This window comes from Scomber japonicus, chromosome 16 (genome assembly GCF_027409825.1).
Source record: "Scomber japonicus isolate fScoJap1 chromosome 16, fScoJap1.pri, whole genome shotgun sequence".
NCBI classification, from domain to species: Eukaryota; Metazoa; Chordata; class Actinopteri; order Scombriformes; family Scombridae; genus Scomber; species Scomber japonicus.
In genome coordinates this window covers 2,651,312-2,670,618 of record NC_070593.1, presented here as the reverse complement: position 1 = coordinate 2,670,618, position 19,307 = coordinate 2,651,312, and the positions used below count along the sequence as shown (strand labels likewise).

At 39.1% G+C, this 19,307-nt stretch overlaps 1 protein-coding gene across 1 annotated transcript; it reads right to left on the bottom strand.

The window, feature by feature from the left end:
• Positions 1-12,280: 12,280 nt before the first annotated feature.
• LOC128375795 (E3 ubiquitin-protein ligase TRIM35-like) lies at positions 12,281-13,441 on the bottom strand. The gene has a single exon (XM_053336211.1). The coding sequence runs from the start codon at positions 13,439-13,441 to the stop codon at positions 12,281-12,283; it is 1,161 nt and encodes a 386-aa protein (XP_053192186.1).
• Between the last annotated feature and the right edge of the window lie 5,866 nt (positions 13,442-19,307).

The window sequence follows — 19,307 nt, the reverse complement described above, 5'->3', positions numbered from 1 at the left end:
CTGGGATATCAGGGAGGGGTTGGTTGACTGTTTCAGCTGTGGTCTTGTAGTTTTGTAGGAAACAGATATCTTCAGCTCCCATTGCCTCCTCTGTGGCTTTGATTGTTGCTGAAAGAGCTGCTATATCTGTGTTTACAGCGTCAATCTTCCTCTTCAACACCTGACTCTTCCAATGCTTTTCCTCGCTCAGTGCAGCGATCCTGACCCTCTCTTCCCTCTGTAGAAACTGTTGAAGCTTTGAAAACGCATCTTTAATCTTCCTCTCTGTGTCTGTATTCTGGAGTTCAATGTCATTTTCTGTTTGATCAAAGTTTCTTTTAACGTCATTTAAAAGCTCCAATTTCTCTCGCAAATCATCCAGACTGTACTGGAGTCCACATTTATAATCCCGTGCAGCTTCATCGATGGGTCTGACGCTGTGGTTGGTGTGTATTTCTGAATGCATACAGACAACACACACTAGCTGCTGATCAACCAAACAGAAGAGTTTGAGTGTCTCACCATGCATAAAACAGAGAGGCTCAGCTCCTCCTGAAGCTCTCCGAGCTCTTTCTGTTAAAAAATCCTCACACACAGCCTTTAGCGCCAATTTTCGAGGTGGATCACTTTGCCAAGATCTTGTCCTGCAAACTGGACACTTGTGAGCTCGGTCCTCTGTCCAGCACCGCTGCCAACAGGCTTCACATGTGGGTCCAAACTGTGGGTGCATGGCAGGATGACCGGATCTCGTAAGATATCACAGTAGATTGGACAAGAGTAACTAACTTGTGTCTGAGACACATTTCCTCTTTAAGTGAAGCAGACGCAGCAGGTAGAAAGCTCAAAGACTGGAACCAGTCTGTCGCAGCTCCAACTGGAGAAAGTTGTTCAGTCAACAGCTGGTTGAAGTCTCAGTCTTCTCAGTATTTACGCTGTTCTCAGCTGACGGTCTTCTCTCTTTGTGCAAGTTAAACCTTTACCATCAGCCTTTATATGTTCCTTTCAACAAGGAAGAAAAACTTGTATTTTTTTATCTCTTGTGGGTGGGGTAAGTGACATCATTGAAACATGGACAGTAATAGATGTGAGGTGTGGTTCATTACAGGAGATGAGAACTGTAGATTTATAACATACAACACAGTTAAATATCTGTACCTTCTCAAATATTTCACACATGCACCAAAGATTATGAAGCTGTTCTCCAAATCTGGCACGAGTTTCAAAACCTAATATTTTACCATATTTTGCTCTGTGTCGTTTTCGTCAATGTATTTTCTCATTTATCCCTACATGCATAACACTCTTAACTCCTTTATATTGCTCAGGGTCAAATCTTACCCATTTATTTACATTTTAGAGCTGTGAAAACACCATATACATATTTATTTTAGCTTGACTTTTCCTAATATGACCCACAGTATATAAAAATGGAAATAAAATGCATCCTCTTTTTGTGCAGCTGATACAAGTACAAATATGTATTAATGACTGATGGGGTGAATTGATGTAGGGACTAATTATGAGTCTGAATATGAACAGAATATAAAGGGTTAATTGTGGATGTAGCTGCTATCTATCTTTCTTAATATTTTACCCCGCGGGGAGTTCTGGTCCTGTGAAATGAGGCCAACGTGGAAGTAACTTAGAACTGCATTCTATCAAAAGGCCACCAGGGGGCGACCAAAAAGAAACTCATACACCACATTTAGATAAAGTGCTTTGTCTTTCATCCCACCTGAACACCATGGAGCTTTTGGTCAAGTACTTTTAATAGCCAATCAGTGTATGACGCTGGATCTGGTAGTGTTTGGTTTTGTCATCTTGTTTGACTTCAGTGGCATGAGTTATGAAGTGGTTCCACCCAGTTTGGCAGGTTAATTATAGATATGATAACAAGTTCCTTCAAGTACAGATAAGCTGATCAACTTGAATGAAATGCATGACATGTGTTTTTGAGCAATCAGATCAGAACCTTTTACTTTTAGTGTTAATGTTTAACTGTTGCAGTCATGTTATCAATGCAGCACCAACTTTCACTTTTCATTTACCAAATAAAAAAAAAACAAAACATAATCTCTCCATTAAGAACATTTTGATGAATCCGAGATGTTTGCGTCAAATGTGCGTACGCAGTTTAAGGCCCAATGTCCCGACAAAGAGTAGAAAATCTCCTGGAGTCAGCAGCTGGTTGAAGTTGAAGTAGTTTTATATTACCAGCTGTGGTAAAACAAGACTGAACATAAATCTGTACCCTTATGTTTGTTAATCTTTTAATCAAGACAAACAAACTGTTTCCTGGTTTGTCACTGGATCTTACTCCATGCCATACATGCCATACATGCCATACATGCCAAACTGCCCAGCTACCCTCAGCTCATGTCCCAGGTGGAAACACCCGTAGGTTACTATTAGGTCATGCCATGTCACTCCGCAGGGTTAATGTGTTTTTGAGCAGTCAGATCACAACCATTTGCTTTTAGTATGAATGTTTAACTGTAGGAGCCATGTTATCAATGCAGCACCACCAGTACTGTTGGTTTTTATTGGTCACCTCACAACTTTTCACTTTTGCACAAAGAGTTAAAATATATAAATCTGACCACTTTCCAAACTGCTGCAGTCTGTTGGCTGCTACACTTAAAATAAAAGCATCAGTGTTTGAATGAAGTCTGTTGCACCCATAAGCTGGTCGAGCAAACTCCACTCCCTGTTAATGATGATAATGATGAAATTTGAGTCGGTGAATCTGAAGTCATTTAATTTTCAGATTTATTTTATTTATATAGCACATTAAAAATCAAACTGATTTTGCACAAAGCTGATTTATAAAGACAGTTATATATATGTGTACATACAAGCATAAATGCATTTATGTTCATAGCAGATGGTTGTGACAAAATAGAGCAAAATTAAAATAGAACATAGTTTAAACATACATTGAAAAACCAAATTTAAGAAATCAGATAAATACACAAGTATTAAGCTGCATCTTAAAAGCATCAACAGTTTACTCTTATTCTTTACTGATCTTGAGGTTATAACGTATCAGCACAATTTAAATGATCACAGCACACATGATAATAAACATTTCTACAATCAGTGACAAACAGTCAGTGCATCAGTACAAACATATTTGGTTCCTTTCACATCAAAATAATATAAAGTCTGAACCTAAAATATAGGTTTAAAAAAATGTGATAAGTGATTTAACAAAGTGCTGAACAGAGTAGAATGAATATAATACTTCTCATGATACTTCATAAAGATATCTGATCTCATTTATTACACTCACCACTTTAAATTAAGGCACTACAACACAGCAGTCCAACCTTCATGCAGTAATTATTGAGACTATACATTTTTAGAGAGGTTGTTTTTGACTTATGCTTGTTTTTCTAAGGTTAGGTTTATCAAATAAAAATGTAAAAAACACTAATCTCTCCATTAGCTGAATAATTAATGAGCTGATTTTAAAGAGAAACTAAGAGTGATGAGTTGCAGAGAGACTATTTTCAATAGAAATGAAGATAAAAAGAAGACATCAGATAGTATTTCTTGTAACTATATATCTGATCAAACCAAACACTCATTGAACAAACTGCTCGGTCTCCTCTTCATTGCAGTCAACCTTTTACAATGACTCTAGTCTTAGATACAATATTCTTCTTTTCTGCTAAAATTTACATTTAATACTAGTGTTTGGATAGCTCGCTCATTAATCATACAGTTGAGTTATAGAATCCATAAAAATGTTGATGCAGCAAGACGTGATATGCTTACTGACAAATCTCTGAATATATGATCGTAGTTGGATGTCTTTGGGTTTGTCGTTGGCTGCAGAACCTCAGAATTGGAGGTGACCATCTCCTTAATTTTGTCTGAGACAACAGAGAGCAGGTTGTCGAGGTGTTGGGCCGTATCTAACGGAGGTGAGATTAGCTTTCCTGGCATTGCTTCCATCGTTTCTAGGTAGAACCTCTTAACTAGGGCGTCGGAATATATTAAGAGTAACATAGACTCAATTCCAAACGCCTCCTCGAATTCTTTGAGTTGGTCTGAAAGAGGTGCTATCTCTGAGTCTAGATCCTCAAACTTCCTCTTCCACATCTGACTCTTCTGCTGCTTTTCCTCTCTCAGTGCATCGATCCTGACCCTCTCTTCCTTCTGTAGAAACTGCTGAAGCTTTGAAAACACATCTTTAATCTGCTTCTCTGTGTCTTGAGCGTGGACTTCAATGTAATTTAATATTCGATCAAAGTTTTGTTTAACTTCTTTACTGTACTTCAGTTGCTTTGGTGAAGGCATCAGAAGTTGCTCTTCCCGGTGCTGACTAGCTTCGTTGTTGCATTTGAGGCTGCGGTTGGTCATGCTGTGGTCACTACTTTTTGGCTGACCGAGACCAAACATGTTGTTGGGCACCTCACCAACTGTACTGTGGTAGTCAGATGTCTCTTGGTATCTAGAGCAGTGCTGCAGGGGCTCAGTATTTGTTGTTGGCTGCAGAACCTCAGAATTTGAGGTGACCATCTCCTCTTTCATCTTGTCTAAGACGACAGAGGTCAGGTTGTTGAGGTGTTTGTCTGTGTCTAACAGAACTCCTGGGATTGGCTCTGGGACATCAGGGAGGGGTTGGTGGACTCTTTCAGCTGTGGTCTTGTAGTTTTGTAGGAAACTGAGATCTTCAGCTTGCAGCGCCTCCTCTGTGGCTCTGATTGTGGCTGAAAGAGCTGCTATCTCTGTGTTTACAGCCTCAGTCTTCCTCCTCAACACCTGACTCTTCCACTGCTTTTCCACGCTCAGTGCAGCGATCCTGACACTCTTTTCCATCTGTAGAAACTGTTGAAGCTTTGAAAACGCATCTTTAATCTGCCTCTCTATGTCTGTATTCTGGAGTTCAATGTCCTTTTCTGTTTGATCAAAGTTTCTCTTAATGTTATTAAAAAGCTCCAATGTCTTCTGCAAATCATCCAGGCTGTACTGGAGTCCGCATTTATAATCCCGTGCAGCTTCGTCGATGGGTTTGATGCTGTGGTTGGTGTGTTTTACTGAATGCATACAGACAGAACACACTAGCTGCTGATCATCCAAACAGAAGAGTCTGAGTCTCTTAGCATGCAGACTACAGCGAGGCTCGGCTCCTGCTGCAGCTCTCTGAGCTCTCTCTGCTAAATAATCCTCACACAGGTTCCTCAGTGCCAAGTTTCGATGTAGATCATGATTGGAAGATCTTCTCTTACAAAGTGGACACTCATGAGTTGGTTTCTCAGTCCACCACCTCTTCAAGCACGCATTACAAAAACTGTGGCTGCATGAAATGATGACCGGATCTTGAAATATTTCATGACAGACAGGACAGGACAGATTTGTTTCTCCCAGAAAAGGCATTTTCTCTCCAAATTTTACCAAACCAGCCAATCTTAATCTCTCAAGTAAAATTAATTTATTTGCTGTGTCTCAAAGGTCTGTACAGGTCCACAATGGCAACAGTTCCTGATATAATCCAATGTTTCAATGAAGAGAAGAAAATCTCCTGGAGTCAGCGACTGGTTGGAGTTGAGGTAGTCTTGTATTACCAGCTGACTCTGTTAGTTGTCCTGCTTCAGTTGTGGAGTTTTAAGCTTCACCTGAACATAAATCTGTGCCCTATTTATTACTCTTTTAATCATGATAAACAAACTGGTTTGTCACAGGGTTTTTGGGTAAATGGTGGATCTTCCTCCATGCCACACATGCTGTACATGCCATACATGCCTTACATGCCATACCGCCTACAAAACCAGATCATGAGTGTGATGAGTACTCGTGCCTCTCTTGAATGAATGCCTCACAAACAGTTCTTAAGCAGCTACTTAACAGTCAATGGAGAATTCACCAACTTCTCACTTGATTTCTAACCTCAGTAAACGTTTTCAAAATGTGTTTATGGTCTCAATCGCTAGTTTAAAGCCTTCTTCAATGCAGTATGATGTTCATTTGGGACATTTTGGCCTCCCTGATTTGATGATAAAGCAGGCTATGTCCTGATTGACAGGTTGATTGACCAATGTCCTAGAGATCCATCCCTCGTAACCATAGCAACCTCCCCGCTCCGCCCATGGCCCCACCTCATGCCCATATAAGTAGAATCCATGTTCTTTTTTTCCCAGCATGCACCTGAAATTTTCAACATGGCGCTGCCCAGATCCAAAACTATTGGCTTCCGAGCAGCAGTCCACAAACCAATGGGTGACCACACGGATGTTACGTCCATTTCTTCTATACAGTCTATGACTGAACATCGTTGGTGTGGATGAAGACTCTGCCCTAAAGGACTATGCCATTGCTAAGCTGCTTCCCCAACTGTACTTTATAAAATACCCCCCCCCCCCCCACCAAACTGCCCAGCAGACCTGAAAGCAATGCTACCCTCCGCTCATGTCCCAGGTTGAAACACCCATAGGTTACTACCAGGCCATGCCATGTCACCCCGCAGGGTTAACACCAAATGCCTCGACAGGAGCTTTCTCCACTCTGCTGTAACAACATGGAACAGCTTTCCCTCTGATATTGTTGGACAGATCACAACGAGTAGTGTTCATGCCTTCAAGAAGAGACTAAACAAACACCTCGTCAGCACAAGACTGCCACCCTAAGGCCGATTAGGACTATAAAACATACACAAATCAGTTTGGATTCATATTCCTTGATTCCTTGTCTGTGCTAAAGCATTATAAAACCCAACAGTGTCAAAGGCTGGACTGGAAACTAACAGATCTACATTTGTTTCATTCCAAACATCGCTCTCGTTTTTTTCTTCTACATCTCACCTGAACATTATGGAGCTGTCAGCTGATCTATGCAGCTGTGTGGTTTGTTTTATGGGTTTCTTGCTCTGGTGTTTGGTGATAATGATGATGTCATTTTATTTGGCTTTATTGGCACCAGGACAAAGTTATAAAGTTTATTCACCCAGTTGGCAGGTTAGTTACAGATATATGATAACAAGTTCCTGTTAGTTTATAATCTGAGCTATGTATGAAAGGTGTTTTGAGCAGTCAGATCACAACCATTTGCATTTAGTATGAATGTTTAACTGTAGGAGCCATGTTATCAATGCAGCACCACCAGTACTGTTGGTTTTTATTGGTCACCCTCACAACTTTTGTACAAAGGGTTAAAATATATAAATCTAACCACTTTCCAAGTTCTGTTCAGCTGCTGCAGTCTGTTGGCTGCTACACTTAAAATAAAAGCATCAGTGTTTGAATGAAGTCTGTTGCACCCATAAGCTGGTCGAGCAAACTCCAACCCCTGTTAATGATGATAATGATGAAATTTGAGTCCGTGAATCTGAAGTCATTTCATTTTCAGATTTATTTTATTTATATTGCACATTAAAAAGCAAACTGATTTTGCACCAAACTGCTTTATAAAGGTAGTTGTATGTATGTACAAGCATGAAGGCATTTATGTGTTTGACAGATGGTTATGACAAAAAAAGAGCAAAATTAAAGTAGAACATAGTTTAAGACACATTTAAGACTCAAAGAAAAAAGATGAACAATCAACAATTATTCTTATTCTTTCCTGATCTTGAGGTTAGAACATGTCAGCTCATCACAGCACACATAATAAGCATTTCTAAAACCATCACTACACAAAGATTGAGTTCCTTTCAGATCAAAGTTATATAAAGTCTGAATCTAAAATATATGTTTTAAATAAAGTGATGTGATTTAACAAAGTGCTGAACAGAGTAGAATGATCATCATGGTCATTTATAAATAAATACTCCATCTGATCACATTAATGGACTACAACACAACAGTCCTTTATGAAGTTCATGCTGTAATTATTGTTTCTATATTTCTTTTACTCATTTTTAAGGCTGTAGACATTAACTGTTTTTTTATGTTTCTGAGCAGCTGAATATTTCTGTCAAAGAGAAACTGAGAATTGCAGAATTACAATTTTCAGCAAACGACAATGATTGTTTTCATACATTTTTTGAGAAATGCTGATTCAGCTTTCTACTCATTTTTTTGTTTGTGCTCAAGTTCCTGCCAGAGACCAACAACTCTTAGTTTTCCTCCTTAAGAGCCCTGGAGCTGGCTCAGGATCACGAAAGAGAGTATTTAGTATTTCGGTTGAAACAGCTCTGCGTAGTTCAATAACTCGTCCATAACCCCCAAGGTTGAATCCTACAGTTCCACTTGTTGACTGAGCAAGACTACATCTGTTCCTGGACGTATTACTGAATGTATTGCAATAGTCAAATGCCCCTTGGTATCTATAAAAGCACCCCGGGGGGTCAGTATTTGGCGTTGGCCTCAGAACCTCAGAATTGGAGGTGACCATCTCTTGTTTCATCTTGTCTAAGACGACAGAGGGCAGGTTGTTGAGGTGTTTGGCCGTGTCTAACAGAGCTGGGATTGGCTCTGGGACATCAGGGAGGGGTTGGTGGACTCTTTCAGCTGTGGTATTGTAGTTTTGTAGGAAACGGAGATCTTCAGCTCCCGTTGCCTCCTCTGTGGCTCTGATTGTGGCTGAAAGAGCTGCTATCTGAGTATTTACAGCGTCAATCTTCCTCCTCAACATCTGACTCTTCCAATGCTTTTCCTCGCTCAGTGCAGCGATCCTGACTCTCTCTTCCCTCTGTAGAGATTGTTGAAGCTTTGAAAACACTTCTTTAATCTGCCTCTCTATGTCTGTATTCTGGCGTTCAGTGTCATTTTCTGTTTGACCAAAGTTTCTTTTAACGTCATTAAAGAGCTCCAGTTTCTCTCGCAAATCATCCAGGCTGTACTGGAGTCCACATTTATAATCCTGTGCAGCTTCGTCGATGGATTTGATGCTGTGGTTTCTGTGTTCTCGTGAATACAGACAGGCAACACACACTAGCTGCTGATCAACCAAACAGAAGAGTTTGAGTTTCTTACTATGCAGATTACAGCGAGGCTCAGCTCTTCCTGAAGCTCTCCGATCTCTTTCTGCTAAAAAATCCTCACACAGGTTCCTCAGCGCCACGTTTCGAGGTGGATCACTTTGCCAACATTTTGTCTTGCAAACTGGACAATGGTGTTTTATGTCCTCTGCCCAGCACCGCTGCCAACAGGTTCTACACAAACTGTGGCTGCATGGCAGGAGGACCGGATCTGAAAAGATCTCATGGCAGACAGGACAAGAGTAATTCTCTTGTTTCTGAGAAGCCATTTCCTCTTTAAGTGAAGCAGACGCAGCAGGTAGAAAGCTCAAAGACTAGAACCAGTCTGTCGCAGCTCCAACTGCAGAAAGTTGTTCAGTCAACAGCTGGTTGAAGTCTCAGTCTTCTCAGTATTTATGATGTTCTCTGCTGACCGTCTTCTCTCTTTGTGCAAGTTAAACCTTTATCATCAGCCTTGATATGTTCCTTTCAACAAGGAAGAAAAACTTGTACTTTTCCAGTTCATCTCTTGTGGGTGTGGTAAGTGACATCATTACAAGGCCGTAAATGTTGAACAATGAACAGTAATAGATGTGAGGCATTACAGGAGATGAGAACTGTTGATTTATAACATACAGCACATTTGAATATCTGTACCTTCTCAAATATTTCCCACATGCACCAAAGATTATGAAGCTGTTCTCCAAATCTGGCATGAGTTTAAGAACCTAATATTTTACTATTTTGCTCTGTGTCGTTTCCGTCAATGTATTTTCTCATTTATTCCTACATGCATAACACTCTTAACTCCTATATGTTGCTCAGGGTCAAATGTTACCCAATTATTTAATGTATATGCTGTGAAAGCAGCACATTCGTATTTATTTTAGCTGGACTTTTCCTAAAGTGACCCACAGTATACAAAAATGGAAATAAAATGCATCCTTTTTTTGTATAGCTGTTACAAGTACAAATATGTATTAATGATTGATGGAGTGGATTGGTGTAGAGACTTATTATGAGTCTGAATATAAACAGAATATAAAGGGTTTATTATGGATGTAACTCCTAGGATCTATCTATCTTAATATTTTACATGTGTGCTCTTCAGTGCATATTTAAATGAAGAGTCAGTAAAACAGGTAATGATTAACTTCAGGTGTGTTTTCACTCCTGCAGCTGAGTTTCTTTCCTCCGAAACTTAATGTCCTCCTCATCGGACACAGCTGATTTGACTATGACACTGTGACATTTAACTGTATCTCCTCAGTGAAATAAAGAGCCTGTTTGTCTTTTTATGATGTGTTTTAGTAAAATATTAAACATGATTACACAGAGAGTGATACATGCAGTAGAAAGTTGGCCTCATGATCTCTGCAACTCTGATATTTTTCCATTTGATATTTTTACCAACGTGAGGCAAAAAAAAATCCTTCCTTCTCCAACGTTGTGAGATCATTCAAAAGAGGCTCAAGACCCAATTTATTTACATCATTTGCTTTACAAAGGAGAGCCAAATAAATTGATGTGACCTCAGTCCAGGTGGTACATTGGCTAGTACTCAGTACACTGCAGTGACTTTGTGTTTTTAGCATGAAGTTCCAACAGGATTGTGGAGTTCGTCGAAGTCGTCAACATAGAGTATGAGTGAAATAGTGAACTCCTCATGAGCATGGAATTAATTTAGCTTGTAATATTTAGGATGCCAACTGTGAGATGTCTGAATGTTTAGTCAATAACCTGTTAAGATTGTCTTCATTTTTTAATAATTGTTGTAAGGATAACAGAACGGGCACATACTGAAAGCTGCAATTCTCCTCTGGATCCAAAATATTCTCTATTGGCTCTATTGAACTGAAGTTTTCCTTATAATACTTTACCCTCTTAAATTTAGAGGAAAAGGGGCCATGAGGACTGGACTATGTTGAGTGGATGATGTGCAGATGAACTGAAGCTGTTCTACTAAATCATCAACACATTCACCAGAGACATTATAGATGCTAGAAGATAGAAGCAGGGTATGCATTAGGGCGTGGCTACGTCATGATTGACAGGTTGATTGACCAATGTCCTCGAGATCCAGCCCTCGCAACCATAGCAACCTCCCCGCTCCGCCCCCTGGTGGCCTTTTGATAGAATGCAGTTCTAAGTTACTTCCATGTTGGCTTCATTTCAGAGGATCAGAACTCCCCGCCTGGTTTCTCACTCTTGTGTTTGGTGTCAATGATGATGTCATTTTATTTGGCTTTATTGGCACCAGGACAAAGTTATAAAGTTTATTCACCCAGTTGGCAGGTTAGTTACAGATACATGATAACAAGTTCCTGTTAGTTTATAATCTGAACTATGTATGAAATGTGTTTTTGAACAGTCAGATCACAACCATTTGCATTTAGTATGAATGTTTAACTTTAGGAGCCATGTTATCAATGCAGCACCACCAGTACTGTTGGGTTTTATTAGTCACCCTCACCACTTTTCACTTTTCCACAAAGAGTTAAAATATATAAATCTAACCACTTTCCAAACTGCTGCAGTCTGTTGGCTGCTACACTTAAAATAAAAGCATCAGTGTTTGATTGAAGTCTGTTGCACCCATAAGCTGGTCGAGCAAACTCCACTACTGGTTAATGATGATAATGATGAAATTTGAGTCAGTGAATCTGAAGTCATTTAATTTTCACGTTTATTTTATTTATATAGCACATTAATAAGCAAACAGATTTTGCACCAAACTGCTTTATAAAGATGGTTATATGCATGTACAAGCATGAAGGCATTTATGTGCTTGGCAGATCGTTTTGACAAAAAAAGAGCAAAATTAAAGTAAAACATAGTTTAAGACACATTTAAAACTCAAAGAAAAAAGATGAACAATCAACAATTATTCTTATTCTTTCCTGATCTTGAGGTTAGAACATGTCAGCTCAATTTAAACTATCACAGCACACATAAGAAGCATTTCTAAAACCATCAGTACACAAATATTGAATTCCTTTCAGATCAAAATTATATAAAGTCTGAATCTAAAGTATATGTTTTAAATAAAGTGACTAAGTGATATAAGTGATTTAACAAAGTGCTGAACAGAGTAGAATGAACATCATGGTCATTTATACATAAATACTCCATCTGATCACATTAATGGAGTACAACACAACAGTCCTTTATGAAGTTCATGCTGTAATTATTGTTTCTATATTTCTTTTACTCATTTTGAAGGCTGTAGACGTTGGTTTTAATATTTCTGAGCAGCTGAATATTTAATTAGCTGATTTTCAAAGAGAAACTAAGAATGAACGATTGCAGAGATACAATTTTCAGCAAACAACAATTACTGTTTTCATACATCTTTGGAGAGATGCTGATTCAGCTTTCTGCTCATTTTGTTGTTTGTGCTCAAGTTTCTGCCAGAGACCAACAACTCTTAGTTTTCTTCTTTAAGAGCCCTGGAGCTGGCTCAGGATCAAAGGGAGTATTTAGTCTTTGAGTTGAAACAGCTCTGCCTAGTCGGTTACCCAGACCATAACCCCCATGGTGTGGTCCTGGAGTTTCACTCCTTGTTGGCTGAGCAAGACTTAACCTGTTCCTGGATGCATTACTGAATGTATTACAATAGTCAGTTGTCTCTCGGTATCTTGAACCGTACCCCAGGGGCTCAGTATTTGTTGTTGGCTGCAGAACCTTGAAATTGGAGGTGACAATCTCCTTTTTCATCTTGTCTAAGACGACAGAGGTCAGGTTGTTGAGATGTTTGGCTGTATCTAACAGAGCTGGGATTGGCTCTGGGGCATCAGGGAGGGGTTGGTTGACTCTTTCAGCTGTGGTCTTGTAGTTTTGTAGGAAACGGAGATCTTCAGATCGCAGTGCCTCCTCTGTGGCTGTGATTGTAGCTGAAAGAGCTGCTACCTGTGTGTTTGAAGTAGTCTTAGTCAACTTCAACCTCTCACAGTACATCTGCTTTTCCTCCCTCAGTTTATCAACCCTGACCCTCTCTTCCCTCTGTAGAAACTGTTGAAGCTTTGAAAACACATCTTTAATCTGCCTCTCTGTGTCTTGAGCCTGGAGTTCAGTATAATTTCCTGTTTGATCAAACTCTCTTTTTACATCATTAAAGGGCTCCAGTTTCTTCCGCAAAGCCTCCAGGCTGTCCTGGAGTCCGTGTTTATAATCCCGTGCAGCTTCGTCGATGGGTTTGATGCTGTGGTTTCTGTGTTTTTCTGAATGCATACAGACAACACACAGTGGCTGCTGATCATCCAAACAGAAGAGTTTAAATTTCTCAGCATGCAGACTACAGAGAGGCTCAGCTCCTGCTGAAGCTCTCTGAGCTCTCTCTGCTAAAAAATCCTCACACAGGTTCTTCAGCGCCAAGTTTCGAGGTGGCTCACTTTCAAAACATCTTGTCTTGCAAACTGGACAATGGTGTTTTATGTCCTCTGCCCAGCACCGCCGCCAACAGGTTCTACAAAAACTGTGGCTGCATGACAGGATGACCGGATCTGAAAAGATTTCATAGCAGATCGGACAGGAGTAATTCGCTTGTGTCTCAGAAGCCATTTCCTCTTTAAGTGAAGCTACAAACACAGCAGGTAGAAAGCTCAAAGACTTGAACCAGTCTGTCGCAGCTCCAACTGCAGAAAGTTGTTCAGTCAACAGCTGGTTGAAGTCTCAGCCTTCTCAGTATTTGCACTTCTTCTTCTACGTCTTCTCTCTTTGTGCAAGTTAAACCTTTATCACCAGCCTTGATATGTTCCTTTCAACAAGGAAGAATAATGTTTATTTCCCAGTTTATCTCTTGTGATTGTGGGCAGAGATCATTACCAGGCTGTAATGCTGAACCATGAACTATAATAAATGTGAGGTGTGGTTCATTACAGGAGATGAGAACTGTAGATTTATAACATACAACACATTTAAATAATCTGTACCTTCTAACATATGTCTCACATGCACCAAAGATTATGAAGCTGTTCTCCAAATCTGGCATGAGCTTCAAAACCATAATGTTGTTGTGTGTTGTTGTCGTCATTGTATTAATTGCTGATGGTACATTATGGCATTTAATGTGGTTTTAATGACACCATAGCGAGCCAAAGGGCTAATTCCATGCAGGTAATGTTTCTGATAAGTCTCCTTAATTGTGTATCAGTACAACCCACCTTTTTACCGATACTTGAACACTCAGCATTACAGATAAACTTCAGCAGCTGCTTTGTTTTCTAACTTGAAGTATTTTGTTATTTTAGATTTGTGGGTTTTGAATAGAACCGGGCCTTAAAACCAAGACTGGACCTGGTTATACCTGTCTGAACCATAGACTGTATAAAAGAAATGGACGTAACATCCATGACGTCACCCATTGGCTTGTGGACTGCTGCTCAGAAGCCAATAGTTTTTAATCTAGGTAGCGGGCATGGGCATGAGGCAGAGCCATGGGCGGAGCGGGGAGGTTGCTATGGTTGCGAGGGCTGGATCTCGAGGACATTGGTCAATAAACCTGTCAATCAGGACGTAGCCACGCCCTAATGCATACCCTGCTTTATCGTCACATATAAAATCAGGGAGGCCAAAATGTCCCAAATGAACATCATACTGCATTGAAGAAGGCTTTATGTGATAACAGATGTGGCTCAGGAGGTAGAGTGGGTCATCCACCAATTGGAAGATTGGCGATTCGATTCCTCGCTCCTAAAGTCTTCTATGAATGGTTAGTTTCCTCTTGGCATCCTGTGTGGTAGCTGCTGGCATCAGTGTATGAGTGGTCATAACAGGGAAAAAAGCACTATATAAGTTCAGTCCATTTACCATTCTAGCCTGTTAGCTGATTATATGCAGGTTTAGTTGCTGCTGAACTTGACTTATCATAATAATTGTTGTAATTATCATATATATATATTATAAAAAAAAGTAAAAGGTGATGGATTTTAGTCTGTTGCACTCATAAGCTGGTCGAGCAAACTCCACTCCCTGTTAATGATGATAATGATGAAATTTAAGTCAGTGAATCTGAAGTCATTTAATTTTCAAGTTTATTTTATTTATATCACACATTAAAAAGCAAATATAAAGACAGTTATATGTATGTACAAGCATAAAGGCATTTATGTTCATAGCAGATGGTTGTGACAAAAAAGAGCAAAATTAAAATAGAACATAGTTTAAACATACATTGAAAAACCAAATTTAAGAAATCAGATAAATACACAAGTATTAAGCTGCATCTTAAAAGCATCAACAGTTTACTCTTATTCTTTACTGATCTTGATGTTATAACATGTCAGCTCGTAAATGATCACAGCACACATGATAATAATAATAATAATAATAATAATAATAATAATAATAATAATAATAATAATAAGCATTTCTAAAACAATCACTGCATCAGCTCAAAAATATTGAGTTCCTTTCACATCAAAATTATATAAAGTATGAATCTAAAATATAGACTTTAAATAAAGTGAAAAAATCAGAATTAACGTCATGGTACGTCATAAAGATACCTGATCACATCAATACACTCCACAAGTTAAATTCATTCACTACAACACAACAGTCCTACCTTGATGAAGTTTATACAGTAATTATTATTGCTATACAGTTTTAGAGAGGTGCTCTAAGGCTTTTCTGCTCATTTTGAAGGTTGTAGACTTGTGCTGTTTTTTATATTGAAGCTCCTCATCGATATAAATGGGGTAAGTTAGGTTTGAAGTTTCACTCCTTGTTTGCAGAGCAGAACTATTGCTGAGAAGGGGCCACGGGGGGGGGGGGGGGGGGGCTAATTTTTGGTGACCATCTCCTTTTTCATCTTGTCTAACACGGCAGACGTCAGGTTGTTGAGGTGTGTGGCCGTGTTTAACAGAGGTGCGATTGGTTCTGTGATATAAGGCACAGGTTGGTTGACTCTTTGAGTTGTGGTCTTGTAGTTTTGTAGGAAACGGAGATCTTCAGCTAGCAGTGCCTCCTCTGTGGCTCTGATTGTGGCTGAAAGAGCTGCTACCTGTGTGTTTGATGTAGTCTTACTTAAGGACAACTTGTCAATATGCAGCCTCTTTTCCTGCATCACTTTATCAATCCTGACCTTCTCTTCCTTCTGTAGAAACTGTTGAAGCTTTGAAAACACATCTTTAATCTGCCTCTCTGTGTCTTTAGCCTGGACTTCAATGTTCTTTTCTGCTTGATCAAATTTTGTATTAAAAAGGTCCACTTTCTTCCGCAAAGTATCTAGGCTGTACCTGAGTCCAGATTTATAATCCCGTGCAGCTTCGGCGATGGTTCTGATGCGGTGTTTGGTGTGTATTTCTGAGTGAAGACAGATGGCACACACTGGCTGCTGATCATCCAAACAGAAGAGTCTGAGTGTCTCACCATGCAGATTACAGAGAGACCCAGCTCCTCCTGAAGCTCTCTGAGCTCTTTCTGCTAAAAAAGCCTCACATAGGTTCTTCAGCGCCAAGTTTTGAGGTGGATCCCTTTGCAAACAGCTTGTCATGCAAACTGGACAATCATGATTTGGTCTCTGTATCCAGCGCAGTGTCCAACAGGCTTTACAAAGACTGTGGCTGCATGACAGGATGACTGGATTGTTAAATGTTTTATGGCAGATCGGACAAGAGTAATTCGCTTCTGTCCGAGAAGCCATTTCCTCTTTAAGTGAAGTTACAAACACAGCAGGTAGAAAGCTCAAAGACTGGAACCAGTCTGTTGCAGCTCCAACTGCAGAAAGTTGTTCAGTCAACAGCTGGTTGAAGTCTCAGTATTTAAAATGTTCTCAGCTGACCGTCTTCTCTCTTTGTGCAAGTTAAACCTTTATCACCAGCCTTGATATGTTCCTTTCAACAAGGTTGATTACTTGTGATTGTGGTCAAAGATCATTACCAGGCTGTAAATGTTGAACCATGAACAGGGGAGATTTAGGGAGATTTATAACATTCCTGCTGCACCAATGGTAAATTATGGCATCTCATTTGGTAATAATAATAGTAATAAAAATGATGACACCATAATGCACCAAGGGGCTGACATTCTTAAACTGTTAACGTGATGTTTACAGTCAGAATTAGTTTTAGCTTTAAAACTCAACTTCATACCAACACTTGAACACTCTTCACATTTTGATTTCCCTCCAATAAACAAGCAGATTGTTTTTATCTCTTGTGATTGTGGTCAGAGATCATTACCAGGCTGTAAATGTTGAACCATGAACTGCAATAGATGTGGGTTGTGGTTCATTACAGGAGATGAGAACTGTAGATTTATAACATACAACACATATAAATAATCTGTACCTTCTTCTCACTTATGACCCACATGCACCAAAAATTATGAAGCTGTCCTCCATATCTGGCATGAGCTTCAAAACCATAATGTTGTTGTGTGTTGTTGTCGTCATTGTATTAATTGCTGATGGTACATTATGGCATTTAATGTGGTTTTAATGACACCATAGCGAGCCAAAGGGCTAATTCCATGCAGGTAATGTTTCTGATAAGTCTCCTTAATTGTGTATCAGTACAATCCACCTTTGTAGCGATACTTGAACACTCAGCATTACAGATAAACTGCAGCAGCTGCTTTGTTTTCTAACTTGAAGTATTTTAACTAACTTTTGTTATTTTAGATTTGTGGGTCTTGAATAGAATCGGGCCTTAAAACCAAGACCGGTTATACCTGTCTGAACCATAGACTGTATAAAAGAAATGGACGTAACATCCATGACGTCACCCATTAGTTTGTGGACTGCTGCTTGGAAGCCAATAGTTTCTGATCTAGGCAGCGCCATCTTGAAAATTTCAGGTGCATGCTGGGAAAAATTAAAACACGGACTCTACTTATATGGGCATGAGGCGGGGCCATGAGTGGATCGGGGAGGTTGCTATGGTTACAAGGGCTGGATCTCGAGGACATTGGTCAATCAACCTGTCAATCAGGACGTAGCCACGCCCTAATGCATACCCTGCTTTATCGTCACATATAAAATCAGGGAGGCCAAAATGTCCCAAATGAACATCATACTGCATTGAAGAAGGCTTTAAACTAGCGATTGAGACCATAAACACATTTTGAAAACGTTTACTGAGGTTAGAAATCAAGTGAGAAGTTGGTGAATTCTCCATTGACTTGTATAGAGACGGTCGCCCCCTGGTGGCCTTTTGATAGAATGCAGTTCTAAGTTACTTCCGTGTTGGCCTCATTTCAGAGGACCGGAGCTCCCCGCCTGGTCTGAACCCAACCAGACATCGAAGGGTATATTTTGGTTATTGTTAATATTATACCTTCTTTACAGACTCACTTTGGCAAGAGCTTCTCAAACATGAAAAATAACAGATGTGGCTCAGGAGGTAGAGTGGGTCCTCCACCAATTGGAAAATTGGCGATTCGATTCCTTGCTCCTAATGTCTTGGTCAAGATACTTAACCCCAAATTGGTCCCATTGCTGCGCCAAAGGTGTGTGTTTGCAAACATCTTTGTCAGCTGAACTTGATTTGTCATAATAATTGTTGTAATTATCATATATATATATATATATATATATATGTATATATATATATGTGTATATATATATATATATATATATATATATATAAAGTAAAAGGTGATGGATTTTATTCTGTTGCATCCATAAGCTGGTTGAGCAAACTCCACTCCCTGTTAATGATGATAATGATGAAATTTGAGTCAGTGAATCTGAAGTCATTTAATTAAAGCACATTAAAAAGCAAATATAAAGACAGTTATATGTATGTACAAGCATAAAGGCATTTATGTGCATATCAGATGGTTGTGACAAAAAAGAGCAAAATTAAAATAGAACATAGTTTAAACATACATTGAAAAACCAAATTTAAGAAATCAGATAAATGCACAAGTATTAAGCTGCATCTTAAAAGCATCAACAGTTTACTCTTATTCTTTACTGATCTTGAGTTTATAACATGTCAGCACAATTTAAATGATCACAGCACACATGATGATAATAATAATAATAACAATAATAATAATAATAATAATAATAAGCATTTCTAAAACAATCACTGCATCAGCTCAAAAATATTGAGTTCTTTTCACATTAAAATTATATAAAGTCTGAATCTAAAATATAGACTTTAAATAAAGTGAAAAAAACAGAATGAACATCATGGTACGTCATAAAGATACCTGATCACATGAATACACTCAACAAGTTAAATTCATTCACTACAACACAACAGTCCTACCTTCATGAAGTTTATACAGTAGGGATGGGTCACAATTTTCGAATATTCGTTACATTGTAAAAAATCGAATAGTTAATGTGACTAAAGCATAAATAAATATATGAACTATCGTCTTTTTATCTCCTCCTTTTTTGGCGTGCAGTTCGGCTCCTATCCGCACGAGGGCAGTATAAGATTAGCTATAGCGGTGTGGATGGGCTAACGTC

Excerpts from the sequence above, each read along its gene's own strand:
- LOC128375795 (XM_053336211.1), bottom strand. The coding sequence starts at position 13,441 with ATGGCTTCTGAGACACAAGCGAATTACTCCTGTCCGATCTGCTATGAA.